The sequence below is a fragment of the Cheilinus undulatus genome, linkage group 21 (genome assembly GCF_018320785.1).
Source record: "Cheilinus undulatus linkage group 21, ASM1832078v1, whole genome shotgun sequence".
NCBI lineage: Eukaryota > Metazoa > Chordata > Actinopteri > Labriformes > Labridae > Cheilinus > Cheilinus undulatus.
This window is the reverse complement of record NC_054885.1, coordinates 2,967,290-2,983,920: the sequence shown is the minus strand read 5'-3', so window position 1 is coordinate 2,983,920 and position 16,631 is coordinate 2,967,290. Positions and strand designations below refer to the sequence as shown.

Sequence of the window (16,631 nt, the reverse complement as noted above, 5' to 3'; positions counted from 1 at the left end):
TGGTGTTATTTATCTTGATTCTGCGAGTTTTCCCCATGAAAAGCTGCGTTTTTGCTAGAAGAGATCGTGTTTTCTTTGCATGTTAATAACTCCTCTGTTCTTAATGTAATCAAAGACAACAACACGGGGTCAGGAGGACCTCTGGTCCCTGGAGGTGTCATCTTCGACCTGTTTTGACCCTCTTGTCTGCAGCAGCGGGCTCATTAATCGACTCCATGTTCACCACCAGCACGGCTCTGGTTCACCACCTGTCAGCTTGTTAATAGTTTGAGTCCTCACAAAGAAAAAAACAATTCTGTCGCACCAATTTGTACATCGATGTTTTTGGTTCTGCAGAGCTGGGCTGCTGATTTAGTCATGAAAGACAAAAGGAAATAAAAACAAGATTTTTTAAGTAAAGGGAGGGTAAATAGGGACGTTAGGAGGATGTAGAATAGGACCATGAGTGAGGCTACAGCTGTGTATTTACAGCTACAGTCAGTCCAAAGAAGTGTTCATTTGATATCAATAAGAAAAAAAGATTTTGACTTTGGCATAATGTGCCTACTTCATAATATTGCACCTGTAAATTGGGGCAACAAAAGGACGCCGGCAGCAGAGGGACGAGCATTGTTGTCTCCTCCGTCTGTAGCTTCTGCGACTCTTTGCCGTCTCAGCAACAAATTCCATCAGCCTTCATATCATCAGCCCTCGAATGTCGTTCAGTCTGTGCTGAGTTTGTATATTTTGAAAGAGGGACAAAAATACAGAGTATGGAAAACAGTTGACCACCGTGTCCATGGCTTTCAGACACCTTTCCATTGTTTACCTAGCTGTGTTTCGGCGTGCTGATGACGCACCTGAGGAAAAAAAAAAAAACAGCCACACAGCTCATCTGCTGGCGATCAGGCCAGCAATGGGAAAGGAATCACTTGCCGACTGTTAGCGGGTTTACCCACGTTTAAAAACCTGCTTTTACACGCTAATTTTAGTGGGAAAGCGGTATACGATTTCCTGATGCTCCAATTGTTTTCTATTGGTGAAAGGTCTGAGCCAGTTCAGGACCCGGACTCTTCTTTTGTGAAGCCATGCTGTTGTGATGGATGTGGTATGTGGTTTAGCATCATCTCCCTGAAATAGTCAAGGCCTTCCCTGACAGAAACGTTGTCTGGATGGGAGCATATGTTGCTCTAAAAGCTCTCTCTACTTTTCAGCATTGATAGTTCCTTTCCAGATGTTAGAGCTGCCCACGCCATAGGCACTAATGCAGTGATACTCAACACATGGCTCTTGAACCTCATGTGGCTCTTTTATGTCTTAACTTGAAATATTATTCTCCAGAAAACCTTAAAAATGGAAGCATTAATCACTTTGTTTCCCTACACTTAAACAGTTGACTTTAATTGTCAACCTTAATTTTTGTCTGTATATTTTCATCGCCTTAATTTGCAATATGTTGCCCTTTTTTTAATACTTTTTTTGCCACTTTTATCCCATTTTGCCCTTTTTCATCTGTTTTAGCCACTTTAATCCTGCTTTTTTTTTGCAATTTTCCCCCTTTTGCCACTTTTTGCTAATTTAAGCTGCATTTAGCCATCAATTGCCACTTCCCCCTCATGTTCCCACCTTTTCTGCCCATTTTAGTCACTTTTACTCATTTTTGCCTCACATTTACTCATTTTTTGACCACCTGTAACTCAACTTTTTGTGACTTTGCACCCATTTTGCCACTTTTCATCCAGTTTTGTCCATTGTATGCCTGTTTTGCCCCTTTTTCACATTTTTTTTCTACTTTTTTTTGCCACTTTTTGACCATTTTGCCACCTTTCACTTGTTTTTATTGCCATTTGAACCCATTTTTGCCACTTTTACCCATTTAGATTGTGGCTCTTGCATAAACATTTTTTCATCAGTTTGTCTCTTTGGTTGAGTAACATTGCACTAATGCAACCCCATACCATCAGAGATGCAGTCTTTAGAACTGAGCCAGGATGGTCCTGCACCTCTTTAGTCCACAAAACACTGTGTCCATGATTTTCAAGAACAATTTCAAATTTGGATTCCTCTGACCACAGAACAGTTTTCCATGTTGCCTCAGTCCATTTTAAATGAGCTTTGGCCCAAAGAGGATGGCGATGTTTCTTTTCCCATGGACTCAGTTATTCTCAGATTAGTTCACCTCTGCTCATTTGTACTTCTGAGAGACTCTGCCTCTCTAAAACACTCCTTTTATACCCAGTCATGTTAATGACTTGTTGAAAATTAGCCTATAGGTTGCCAAATGCTCCACTTAGTTTTCCAGCCTTTTATTGCCCCGTCCCTAGTTTTTTGAGATGTATTGCTGCCTTAAAATTCAAATGGGCTAATTTTTTTCCTGAAATTTAAAAAATGTCTAAGTTATAACATCAGATATATTGGTTATAATCTTATATAAATAAAAAATTGTTTTATGAGGTTTGACAATCTTTGACTTCTGTTTTTATTTACATAATACACAGCGTCCCAACTTTTTTGGAATTGGGGATGTAGTTCATTCTGAAAATAATGACAGAATATCTACAGGCTCCAGTATGTCCAGATTCTATTGAACCTGAAAGGTTTTATGGGTTTAACGGATGCTCGTCTCTGTCTTTGCCTGTCTTTCAGTCCTCAGCGGTCCCGAGTCTCGAGGCGTCCTGAGGAAAATCAGCGACATGTTAGAGGTCATCATGAAGAGGATGGACGCTCTGTCCAAGCTGGGGAACACCACAGACTCACACCGGCTGGATGAGCTCAGCTCAGCTCTCGACAGGTACGGTTACTGTGGTTGTAACACCCATGGTGGTCCTAGACCCGGGTGGTGGTGGACCCCCTAAGACGGTCTGTGGGTTACTCCTTCATCTCTTCAGATCAGCGTGTAAACCAAAGCTGTATTTCATCAGCAAAGTAAGAAAACACAGAGGCTGAGTAAGACGTAAGACAGTGTGAAGAAAAGAAAGCGGGCCAAGAGTTGAGCCCTGGGGCATCCCAGCAGAGCGGGGCCCCGCTGTCAAAAGAGCCTCGGTGGTGGAGAAGACGATGAGTGTTAGAGCAGACCCCCCTCCCTCCCTCTCCTCGGGCAACAGGAGAAATAAAAGAGACTCTCTTATAAATTGAAAAAGAAAAAAAAGGTAGAGCAGGGGTCTTGGTGGACAACTTGAAGCGTGCATCCCTGAGTTGTGGGTGCTCTGGGGTTGCCATAGCAACAGGCCAGTTCATATACCTGCACCTGCTCAGGTTTGAGGAGAGGAAGCTCCCTCCTGCCTTCGGCTTTGTTCTTCGATTCCTCTCCAGTCCTGATGGTGCATCAATTTTTCCTCACAGCCGGGCTCTATCTTCATCAGCCGCACGCATTCATGTAAATTAAACCGATAATAATACCGGCAATTTTTTAACATGAGGCTGATGGAACATGGAGGTGCTACATCTCATCCTAGATTTATCCGATCTATTCTACTAGACATAAATGCGCTTAATTTAACATCTTAAAGTCCCTTTATCTCTTACTTCACTGATCTTTATTTGACTTTAATAACAGCTGCTTAAATATGCCTGATTAAGAAAATCTTGTTGGGCTTTAAAATGAATCTCCAAAATCACACACAGCTCAAAATCAGCTCAGTTTTATTTGAAATAAAGTCAAATAAGAACAATTTAAAGACTTTAATCTGACTTTTTTTCAGAAACCTTTTACTCCAGAGCAGTATTTGTTGAAGAGATATCATGCTCAGTCTGTGATATCTCTTCATATTTGCAGAGCTGTAGAGCTGTTTAATTACACCGCTGCACAAACCAATCCAAGCGTTGCCCTCAGGTTTACCTGGCTGCATTCTTTGCATTCTGTTTTTGGAATTCTTGACCTAATTTGTGTTCTGTTGATGCGATTGGTATGAAACTGCACAAAGATGTGTGTTTTTGCTCATTTTTAATTTTTCAAATCAAATCATTACATTGACCTGTTTGGTATTGTGCATAGGAAAACACGTCGGGACAAAACTTTCCCATCTAAACTAGGGCTGAATGATTTGCAAAAATAATATAATTGCAATTTTTTTCCTGCAGTATTGCGATTTGAAATGCAATTATTTAGGTTTCTAATCTTTTCTGTTCAACAAACATCAGGAAGAAATCATTCTATATTATAACAAATACAATATTAGAGAAGTTAAACTAGGGCTAAATTTAGAGTTAGCATATCTCACTGCCATTTTGGCTACTAAAGCAAATTTGATATCAATTGCTTTATTGACGGGGATGATCATTTGTCATATTCTTCTCATTTTGATGAAGAAAAATAAATGCATGAGCAAGAAAAGTAAGATTTTTGTAAAAATTGAAATAAAATAAAAAAGATACTTGAAGGTTTTAATAACATATAAAGTAGTGACACTCAACGCGTGCCTCTTATTTGTATTAATTTAAATATCATTCCCCCAGAAAACTTTAAATAAGGGAAACTTTTTGCCCTTTTTCACCATTTTTCCCACTTTTCATTCATTTAAGCAACCTTATGCCTTTGAAAACCACTTTTTTCCTACTTTTTTGCCCATTTTTTCCACTTTTATCCCATTTTTGCCTACAAGGGCTATCTTTTGCCATTTAATACCACTTTCTCCTAGTTTTTGTCTATTTTAGCCAATCTTGGCTGCTTTTTGCCTAGTGTAGTCTCTTTTCTCTCCTTTTTTACCACGTTTTTGCCTCTTTTGGACCATTTTTTGCCACCTGTAACAAATGTTTTTTGTCACTTTTCACTCATTTTTGCTACTTTCTGACCTTTTTTCCCCGTTTTCACTCATTTTTGCTGCTCTTTGACCATTTTTGCCACCTTTAACTTATTTTTATTGCCACTCTAACTGGTGTTTGCCCCCAAAATTCCCCCTAGGTGCAAATGTGTGTAGGCTTTTAAAGAGATGCCTGAGGGTTGAAAAAAAGAAGGCTTGCATGTAGGAGTGTGACGAGACACTTATTTCACGAGACGAGACGAGATTTAGGCCCACGAGACACGAGACAAGATGAGATTTTACACTTTTTTTAATTTGGAAAAAAAAAATACATGGTTGGAAAATATGTCCTTTAAACAACTGAAAGTCATAATTGCAGCGCATTCAGGTCTATTAAAAAATGTTGAACTAAGTACTGAGTAGGCTATCAGTGCTTCCAAACAGTATGTCTTGTCTAACTCTGACTCAAACTGTACTTTTTCATGCCCTTCAAATCAAACCTTTCATTTTAACAGCCTACAAAATCGTTAATTTACTACACTATGCTCTCCTCACTACACTTACAATAACTACTTTTAATATAATATTTAATTATATATAATAAAAGCTTTTAGATTATTTTGAAAGTATTTTAAGCACTATTTTCAACAGGCCTAAATCTAAAGAGCTGCATCAGTAAAATCAAACTATTTCTCATCCTCTTTAAGGACATCCATATTTAAAACAGTCAAAAGAAATATTTCTGTCAATAACACGTTTGCTGTTATTAAGACAAATAGATTATTTATAGTTTTGTGGTCTTTTTTCTCATATGAGCTTTAACAGTGTTGGACACCACGCACTGATGAGCGTGTGTGTTAATGTGTGTGCGCTGGTGAGTGGGTGTGTGTGTCTCTGTCTGCTGTCTGACAGCAAGCATGGCGCGTTTAACTGGGGCTAAAACTTTGTTTTTTTGGAGCTTACAGTGGACTCTGTGGCGCTCAAACAGAGTTTGTTTTGCTAAGTTTACCGCTGCAGTCACGCTATGAGCTTCTGATTGAGGATACGAAACAGCTGATGGATGTGTGACTGACAGACGGTGAGACGAGAAGGAGACATGAGGAAGCAGCGACTGTTTCAAAGTTACAAAGTCACAGATAGCGGCACTAAAAGTGAGTCTGTGTGCATACACGAGCTAAATAAAAGCTGTATTCTCCTCATGGAGACTGCACAGGTTACCAGCAGCAGAATCTCATCAACTCGGACCGTTATGATCATGTGTGGCTCCACGTAGCACACGTGGAGCGGTGATCTTAATGGGTCACGGATCAGCTCCGTTTCTTCATTAGCTCACTCACTGGCAGTTTTAAAGTCTCCAGGGCATCTTTGTGATCTTTTATAATTTCCAGTTTGGTATTTTTTTCTGTGAGGAGAGCTGCTGCTCCTTCTGTCCGCACAATGTTGATCTCACAAGATTGATTTTTCCACGACCAGAAATCTCGTGGCGTTTTGATCTCGTGGCACGAGATCTCGTCACACCCCTACTTGCATGTTAATGCAATGTTAATGCTTGTGTGTGGCTCTTTGCACCTTCAGTTACTGCTCATTTGAGGATCTGCATGCCTCCTATGACGGTACACCTAAGAGGTCTAAGGGTAACTGCTGGATACAGGAACTGCAGACCTGATCCAGCTCACTGCATGGATGCCCAGGACTGGACCTGGTGGGCTGGTCCTGGCAGTCTGGTGCATTGTGGAGGGGCCAGCTGGGAGGATACATGGAGCAGCCGTATTCCCAGCCTGGTTATGGCCTCTATCACTTGCATTAATTCCTCCTTGGACTTCATATTGATAACTCCAGACAAACAGCTAGGGCGTGCAAGTTCACCACCGCAGACCTTCAATCTGCTTCATTTGTGTTAAAATAGCGAGGGAACCGACCACACATGGCCGTGACACTGCTTGTCAGTTAATTACATTTGAACTCCTGATAATGGAGCTACTCTGAATAAAGGCTGTAATTCCTAAATGGTAAATGCCATATTTTTGTAGAAGCCCTTAAATTAAAGCTGAAAGTCTACTCTTTAGTTCCACCTTGGTTGTTTTAACTCAGATGCACTGTGGAGTAAAAGAGAAGAAGAATCATAAATGTCTGAGCAGGCGAAATGGTTTTACTTTTAACAGGCCCGTCCCATTGTAATTCTCACACACGCCTGCCTTAAAGGGGACATATTTTACCCCTTTAAGACAAGTTTATATCGGTCTCAGAGGTCCCCAAAACAAGCCTGTGAAGTTTGTGGCTGAAAAACACTCCAGTGTTGGATTTTTGCATGTCTACACACTCCTCTGTTTCAGCCCTGCTCTGAACAGCTGTTTCTGTGTCTGTGGCGTTAAATCAGTGATACTCAACATATGGCTCTAGAGCCTAATGAGGTCCTTTTATGTCTAAATTTGAAATATTATTCCCCTGGAAAACCGTAAAAATGGAAACTTTGACCTCAGAATTATCCATTGCAATTTGTTTCCCACACTTACACAGTAGGCTTGAATTGTCAAACTTAATTGTCAACCTTTAGTTTTTTGTCCATTGCCCTTATTTGCAATTTTTTGCCCTTCTTTACCCTTTCTGCCACTTGAATCAATTTTTTTTCCCTATTTCACCAGTTTTTGCCTCTTTTTTTCCCTGCTTTTCGCAATTTTCGTTTTTCAATTTTTTGCCACTTTTTTCCCATTTTATGTTCCTCTTGCCATTACATGTCGCTTTGTCCCATTTTCCCTACCTTTTTGCTTCTTTTTGCCAGTTTTAGTCACTTTTCACTAGGGGTGCACTGATCGGTCGGCCAAAATCGGTATCGGTGCCGATTTCCTTCAGTTTAGGAGATTGGCGATCGGCCGATCCTTGTAAATAAGATCGGTGGATAAGATTGGTTTCATATGCCTCTACCTACTAAAATGTGAAAAATGAAAGACTGAAGGAACTGATATGATTTAGTAGTTTGGACAGCAATGCTTTAAACTTTTCATATATATTTGAGAGAACTACCTCATGTGCAGTTAAAACAACAAGTTTGTATTGTTTCACAGGTATTGTTCAATGTTATTCAATAAAATAAGTTTGGAACATTGAAGGTGTATGCTGTCAGTTATAAAAACATCGGTATCCACCAAAATCAGAATCGGCAGGTCAGGCTTTTTAAAGATCAGCCAGAAAATTGCAATCGGTGCACCCCTACTATTCACTCATTTCCCCCACCTTTTTGCTGCTTTTGCACATTTTTGCTGCTTTTGTAGATTTGAATTGTTTTTCACTCAACTTCCTCACCTTTTTGCTGCTCTTTGTCACTTTTTAGTTGTTTTTCACTCCTTGTTTTATCATGTTTTTGTCACTTTTTTACCATTATTGCCACCTGTATGTCAGTTTTTTAAAAACTAATTTCTGATGTCATTTTTTACCCACTTTTCACCACTTTTTTTTTTCACAATTTTGCTCTTTGGTTGAGCAGAGTTGCGTAGCGCTGCTTTAAATGTTATGAGCTGTCTGACTCCACCCCTGACTCCGCCCCTCTGAGGGATTGGGTGTGGCTCTCCTGATCTTCCTCTGAGCTGGCAGCTGGGAGGAGGATCAGGAGAGGAGGGCGGAACTTTCTTCCAAGCAGGGAGGGTCAACTGAACCTGGGGGCGGGGCTAACTCCCCACATGACATCATGAGGGGAAAATCAGAGGAGGGCTTGTTTCGGCATACATTTTCTGAAGTGTGGAGACAGAGAGGGGAGGGAATGGATTTTTCTGGTTCTTGAGGGGAGTGTGAAAACATTTTTGTTAGAAAAGCCTGAAAAAGTGATTTTTGCATAACAAGTCCCCTTTAAACATTGATAGAGAAATGAAAGTTTGCTGACAATGAAAAGTCAACCTCACCTTCAGAAAGGTTTTCTCTGCTTTTGAACGCTGGGATCCTTTCTGCAGCTGAGTCAAGGCAGAGGTGGACCATCAACTATTCATGCAGGAGTCTGAAGTCAGGGCTACGGCGCTGAAGTCTTCTTCAGGTTTGATTGTTTGTGTTCCCACACATTCTGTCCTGCTGCTGATGATTATTGATGAAGTGCACAGACAACAGTGAGAGCCTATTATCACATGAAAAGGAAGCTTAGCTTTCTGCTCCTCCAAGACGACGAGGAGCTGATTTATTTCTGATGAGACAAAGAAAACTCCTCAGTGAGCAGCAAAACCCTCCCTCTATGTGACTCACCGCTTTTAATAACCTGCTGGAAAACATTTATTGCACTCCGGCCAAAACCCGTCCTATAATTATTTTTATCTACAGTTTGATATTACACTTACAGAATTTAATTTCTGCACACAAAGCCCGGTGGATTTACTCTCAGGCATATAGCTCCGGCTCAGTTAATTGGCCTCTCAGGGACTGAACTGTGAGCGAGCAGTGGCAAAGGCCAAATAGTTTTCAAACTAACTTGGTGGTAAAAAATGAATCTCAGCCTGATCCGCTGTCACTTTTTTAACCTCTCAGAGAAGGTGATAAAAATCTTTGTATGGCTGGGTGTCGGGGAAAACTTTACCAACCTTGTAAACATTACAACAGCGAGGCCGTCCTCTCCTCTGTAACAGCTGATTGAAACTGCTGCGTTATCATTCCTGCTAGGGCTGTAAGAGTCAGAGGAGCAGTGGTGCCTGCAGAAGAGGCCATACTCTTCTTTTATTCCTCACACTTTAAGTCAAGGATAAGCTCCCTTATGGATGAATGGAGGACCGTCCCAATTATTTTGATCATTTAGAAATGGACCTTTAGTTTCTGCATACTGTCATTTAACTTCAGGGAGTGCAATCATTATGAAAGTTAAAGCCAAAGAAGAGCAGACTTTATGACTGAATCATTAATCTAAGTTCCAAAAAAGCTGGGACACTGTGTAAAATGTGGAAAAAAAAAAAACAAAAAAAAAAAACGAAGTCAATGATTGCCAAATCTCATGAACCCATATTTTATTCACAGTAGAACAGAAACAACATCAGATGTTGAAGCTGAGACGGGGCCATGTTTGCCGTTGTGCAGCATCCCCTTTTCCTCCAACAACAGTCTGTAAATATCTTGGAAGTGAGGAGGCCAGCTGATGGAGTTTTGGGAGAGGAACGGGAGCGTATGCTGCTCTAAAACAGGGGTGTGAAACTCAACCACAGCAGGGGCTGGATTCTGAACCTGGGTCTAACCTGAGGGCCTAACAGGGTCGATATTTAACCATAACTGTCAACCAGAAATGAATTATTGGGGTTAAAAACTTAGCACTGATGAGAAATGATTTTGTGATTAAAAGGTGAACGTGGTAAGTTAAAAACTCAAAATCTGACATAAAAAGTCAAACTTAAAAGTTACAGGCAAAAACATGACATATAAAGTCAAACAATGTTTTTAAAAGGCAAAATATGAGATAGAATAGTGAAACCATGAATTTTAAAAGTCAAAAACTGAGGTAAAATTCAAAACTATGGTTTTTAACAGTCAAAATATGAGGTAAACATCAAAATCATGAGTTTTAAATGTCAAAATATGAGATGAAATTAAAAATCATAAGTTTTTAAGGTTAAAAAATTACTTAAAAGTGATAGTTAGCAGTTGAAAAAGGTCAGAACGTGAGATAAAAGTCAAAATCATAATTTTAAAAGGTTCAAAGACTGAGAAAAAATTAAAAATAATGATTTAAAAAGGTCCAAAAACTTAGATAAAAGTTAAAATTGTGATTTTAAAGGTCCAAAAACTGAGAAAAACATTAAAATCATGATATCGAAAGGTTCAAAAACTGAGATAAAAGTTAAAATCATGACATTGAAAGGGTTTAAAAACTGAGATAAAAGTTAAGATCATGATTTTAAAAGGTTCAAAAACTGAGATAAAATTAAAATCATGAATTTAAAAGATCCAAAAACTGAAATAAAATTAAAATCATGAATTTAAAAGATCCAAAAACTGAAATAAAATTAAAAACCATGATATTGAAAGGTCCAAAACTGAGAAAAAGTTAAAATCATGAATTTTAAAGGTCCAAAACTGAGATACAATTAAAAATCATGATTCCCATGAAATCTGGGTTTATGAAATTTGATAATCATTGATTCTTTTTTGATTGACATTTTGCGACCCAGCTTTTTTGGAATTGGAGTTCATTAGCTTTCCTTTCCCCAGAAATCCACTCTGCCTCATTTAAAGCCAGATTTTTCTGCTTTCTCTGCATCTGTTGCTTTCTGTGTGATTGTTTGTTTAATTCACATCTTCAGAGGCGTTCAATGAGCCGCGTAAATCCCAGAATTATTGCTGTGTGACAAGAGAAGCTCATTAAAATTGTTCATTTAATTGTTTGTTTGGCTTGTAAAACAGAGATATGATACAGCTGCTCGGCCAGTGAGGGTTTATTTTATTAGTTCAACATCAGAGCAGGGGTTTTCTTGTCTGAAAAATGACTGTTGTTAGATTTTGTCCTGTAGCTCTGGTGTTTCTGGAGACTTCACAAAGCTCTGTCCTCATTTAATCACATCTTTACATGGAGGATTCACATGTGAGGTAATCACAACACATATGGATGTGGTATCTGCTGTGTGATTGGCTCATAAGATTTAGCATTAATAAGCAGTAGTTTGCACATAAATACTCTGCAGCGGTTTGTGTTTCAGCTTCATTACCAGCAGAAACGTCAAAGATCAGCCTCCTTCATGGCTCTTTTTCTGCTACAGCTCTGCCTCTCTTCCTCTCCGAGGACAATAAACTGAATATGTGAAGACTTTTCCTTATTTGCTGACATTTTTGACACCAAACAGTTAAATAATGAAACGGCGCTCTGTCTGTGGCTGAATCAATAATAAAGATAATCCTCAGTGTTATTATTCATGAAGCCAGCAGTGACACAACTAGGGCTTAAACTCGGCTCGCTTCACTTCTGTGCTCGAGTTTCAAACTCTCACTCCAGCTGAGTCAAGGCAGAGGTCTTTCTCTGGAATATTTTATAATTCATTGCATAAATCCATTAAGCATTAATGCATGCTGCTGCTGCAGTGCATTCCTGAGGTGTTGAAGCAACAGTCAAATATTTCTCTTTTTGAAGGTTTATTGTTACAAACGGATTAAACTTCACCGTTATCCCCTCTGTGTTGGAAAGTTTCTTTCTGCTGTGGGAGCTCAACTTTGAGGGGAATGATTGGGTTTGCTTTTGGCTGTTTCTCAACCTCAGAAAGTCGATGGATTTTCCAGATTCTATGTTGTTCATCATGCAAAGCTTCAAGCTGACTCAGAGTCATTAGAAGAGAAAGAAGCATGGGAACTGCAACCCTGTAAACAATGGCAGCTGGTGAAAACATTAGTATGGATGAAGCTAGGCTCCTGAGCAGCTCCAGTAAGATTTTAATGCACCAGCAGGCTCCAGTGATAGTAAACAATCCTGGATTGATGGTGCGTTTGCACCCTTGTGCCCCCCTAACCCCAGGATCTGTTTCTGACAGGTCGTGCATTCCTGAGCAGCAGCTCCAGAGATCACAGAAGAACTATAAATTTACCCAGATACTGGAAATCTGCACAATAACAACCAAGTCCAGTTTGAAGTAACATATAAACAAGAAGTTTCTTTGCTTTCTGAGGTTGATTTTCTGTTCACTTTGATTTTTTTGTGTGATTTTTTTTGCTTGTTTCCAGGGTGGGTACATTTGAAAATTAAAGTTTTTTTTCGTTTTCTTCAATAGATCTGTGGTTTAACATAAAATAATGTTTTTTAACCTCAAAAATGCATCTTTTTAGCACCTGACCTGTGACCTGACCTCTGACCTGTGGTTTATTCCTCTGCTTGTGCTGAAATGTTGACGTAGTGATGAGATTTACAGTTGGGAGTCTATGCAGGGTGTTTTATTTTGAAATCAACAGGATCCTTCATGCATTCTCCTTCATTTTTGAGTCATTATACCGTAACTGGATTTACGTGTTCAGCAGGCTAGGCTAAAGAAGAACAGAGATGCACGATGCTGGATTTTTGCTGACATCTGTTATTAAACTGAATCTTATAAATTCATTTTAGCCCTTGCAAATATTGATATTATTGATGATATGATTGTAAAAATGTTTGACTGTCTTACTTATGTTCTGTTTTATTGTTTCAGTATGTTTCTTTATGTTTGTTTGATTTAATGTTTTTATTGTCAAGTGTTTTTATTTCAGTGTTTTAATCAAGATCTACAGCGCTGTGATTAAAAACCCTTTATAAATCAATGTATTATTTTCATTATTATAATTATGACAACAATAATATTATCATATTAATATTATATTACTATAATTATAATGTTTAATAATAACAATAATAATAATAATAATTAGAACAACAACAATATTAATAAAAATGATATTTTTATTGTTATAATAATAATATTAGTAATATTATTAGTAATAATAACAATAATAATACAGGTCAGGGGCATAAATTTTTGCTAGAAAAGCCCAAAAGTGTATTTTGCATAATATGTGACCTTTCTATTTTCATCAATATATCCTCATGACTTTGCTACAGGTGGTACAGTTCACAGGTCATCAGTTGGTCAGAGGGTCACAGATGTAACACGACACCAATGACAAAGCAAAGTCAATTTTTTGAGGTGGAAAACCCCAGGATTTTGTCTGAAACTGCAGATTTCTTCAAAATTAACCTTGAATATCCAAATTTACACACCCATTTTCAAAGCAAAAAAAAAAACAATTTCATAGTGAGCAGCAAATCAACGTCAGAAAGACAAAGTAAAGTAACCTGTTCTTTACATTTTACTCTCAAATTGGTCTTCTCAGTTCCTGCGTGGACTCTAAGTTCAACTGTGATCTTGTGATCTCTGGTCTCCACATGCTCAGGAGCTGAGCTTCAGAAATGGATCCAGATGATGAAGGTGCGTGCAGACAGTCGGAGTTAAACTGCAACATACACTCAGACCCTGCAGATGTGGAGTCTGTGGAATTAGAATATTAGTATTTCACATATCCGGAGTGGAGTAAATGTGTGCCCTGGAATTGCCTAGAAAAGGAGCGTTTTGCTCTAGACTTTGCTTTATGTGCAGATAGCACAAATGGAGTATGTGCAGTTTGAGGGTAATGAACCATTATGCCTGCTTCCTCATATGTTTCGTTGATCTGATTGGCCTGTAATACATGTGACAGGCAAAAGCTTGTCCAATCACCCCCTTGAGTTTTATTTTGAAAGGGTCTGTCCTTCCTGAACACTGTCTATGAGGTGTTGGAATTACTCCAATGAATATGTGAAAGAGTTGGGGGTCTCAGATCAGCTGTTCCTCAGACTGGTTCCCTTAAATGTTTGCTCAATAATTTTGAATGTTAAAGCCTCTTCTTCTCATTATTCCCTCCATGTTTCATGTCTTCACTCCCTCTCTGTTTAGATATTAGTTCACAATCGCTGTGCCAGCAGCTTCCAGGCCACAGAGGTCAAGAGCAGTGAAAACACATTTGCTAACAACCTAATTGTCTTCTGTTTGTTTCTTCCTCCTGGGACTGGGATTTAATAAGCCCTCTTTCTTTTTTATCTCAACAAATAAATTATCTGTCAGTGTTTAAAGCTTGTATAGATTCCATTCTTCAGCTTCTTGTAAATTAGCATTTCTTCCGTCTGTAAAGAGCAGAAAAAAACAGCAGATTTGAGTGGATTAAAGGAGCTGTTACAGACATACAGAGTCGTTTGCCTCTGATGGCCCCTGATGACACATTAAAGAGAATAAAGAGCCGTTTGAGATCCTTGTTGATGGAATATTTCTGACATTTCTTCTGATGTTTTTGTGTGTGATCAGGATCCAGCCCGTTGGACTGGTGGAGCGGATTCAGGCCATCGCCCAGAACATGTCTGATATGGCGGTGAGGGTGGAGCAGATCCTGCAGCGCAGCCTGGCCAAAAACAGAGGTACACACCAACACACAGAGTCTAGAGAGGGTGTTTCAGCTTAAAAGACTTTCAGAGGAGGTTTAAGGCCACAGTTTGGGATGGAGGTGCGTGAAACAGGTTTAGAAATGACAGTTTGTAACACTGATTTAAAGTTATTTCAGCGCCTGTTTTTATCAGTCAGGAGCTACAGATGCACCAGCTGTGAAAGTTCGAGCGGAAACTGAAGTTTTTAGATGACTTTTGGTGTAAAATTTCCTCTCTGCCGGCATTTTCTCTCACGTTTGACCACAAAAACAGATCAAATCAGCCCAGCTCCTGAAAAACAAGCCCACACCATAATCCCCCCTCCACCAAACTTTACACTTGGCACAATGCAGTCAGACAAGTACCGTTCTCCTAGCAACCACCAAACCCAGACTGATCCATCAGATTGCCAGATGGAGAAGCGCGATTGGTCACTCCAGAGAACCCGTCTCCACTGCTCTAGAGTCCAGTGGTGGCGTGCTTTACACCACTGCATCAGGCGCTTTGCATTGCACTTGGTGATGTATGGCTTGGATGCAGCTGTTACCATGGAAACCCATTCCATGAACCTCTCTACCACTGTTCTTGAGCTAATCTGAAGGCCACATGAAGTTTGGAGGTCTGTAGCCAATGACTCTGCAGAAAGTTGCCAACCTCTGCGCACTATGACCTCAGCATCCGCTGACTCTGCTCCGTCATTTTGTGGCCAACCACCTGGTGGCTGAGTTGCTGTTGTTCCCAATGGCTTCCACTTTGTTATAATACCACTGACAGTTGACTGTGGAATATTTAGGAGCCAGGAAATTTCACCACTGGACTTGTTGCACAGGTGGCATCCTATCACAGTACCACGCTGGAATTCACTGAGCTCCTGAGAGCGAGCCATTCTTTCACAAATGTTTGTAGAAACAGTCTGCATGCCTAGGTGATGATTTTATACACCTGTGGACATGGAAGTGACTGGAACACCTGATCTACATTATTTGGATGGGTGAGTGAATACTTTTGGCAATATAGTGTACTTATTTCTACATTTATTTTTCCATATACTAATATACTTTTATTTGAAATAATAAGTTGTTGCTGTTTTTACAGTGCACTACACTTTCAAATATTTGATCTAAAATTGTGACATTTGTTGCTGCTACTGTTTCTACATGAATGCAGCACAAAGTTTGAATTTATTCATAGGGAATAATATAAAGTTTTATGTAAATAAAATATTTTTCTGTCTTTGAATAAGAAATCCTGTCTCATGTTTACTAGAGCTTTGTGTAACATAACAAAAAATACCACCATCAAACAGTAAGCATGCTAGGGCTGCAAGCAGCTCATGCACTGGGGTGCGAGGGTCCTATTTAGTTGTGGTTTAAAAAAACGCTGTATTTCATATTGGGTGTATCAGAACCAATCTGTGTATCATTCTTTCATTTATTATTTGACTGATAATTGAATAATAAATAATGAGAAATGGCTCATTGTTCACTTTTCTGTTTTAAAAACCAAACCAAATAATGAAAATACTGTTCATTTTCTAGTTTTCATTTCTAGTAAACAGGAAGTGATGCGTCTTTTTGACTTTTGCTATTTATGTTGGGATCAAGATTGTAATATGAAAATACAGCTGTAAGCAGTCAGTTTGATTGCAGTAGTGATTTGCATAACCTGGTGCAGGTGTTGTGCTCAGAAAAGCATCCTGAGAATCACATGCCCACCGCTGAGGAGTTCACGCCTCCTGAAATGATATACGGGAACACAAATGCCGGCACCGAGTTAGGGCGCACTCACACTCGGCAATCTGTCCTGTGTCTGGGTACGTTTGAGCCTAAAAGTCCAGTACGTTCGACCAGCATGAGTACACTCTTCCGTGCTTGGACGCGGCATGCATCCCTGGCTCCAGCACGGAAGGAAAAGGTGGACCAAAGCATGGCACGAATGCAAATAAAGGAGCACAAATGTGGGAACGGGACTTAACTTGGTGCCAGTGTTTG

At 39.4% G+C, this 16,631-nt stretch overlaps 1 protein-coding gene across 2 annotated transcripts in view; it reads left to right on the top strand.

Annotated features, from left to right (window-relative positions):
• Positions 1-16,631, top strand: part of LOC121503387 (alpha-1,6-mannosylglycoprotein 6-beta-N-acetylglucosaminyltransferase B-like) — a 141,534-nt gene that overhangs the window by 31,779 nt on the left and 93,124 nt on the right. For both annotated transcript variants that reach the window (XR_005991368.1, XM_041777771.1), the window contains exons 3-4: positions 2,626-2,770; positions 14,525-14,634. Coding sequence is in view for 1 of the 2 variants with exons in the window: in XM_041777771.1 (XP_041633705.1) it covers positions 2,626-2,770; positions 14,525-14,634 (255 nt within the window). In the remaining variant the exon portion in view is untranslated. The remainder of the gene's footprint in view (positions 1-2,625; positions 2,771-14,524; positions 14,635-16,631) is intronic.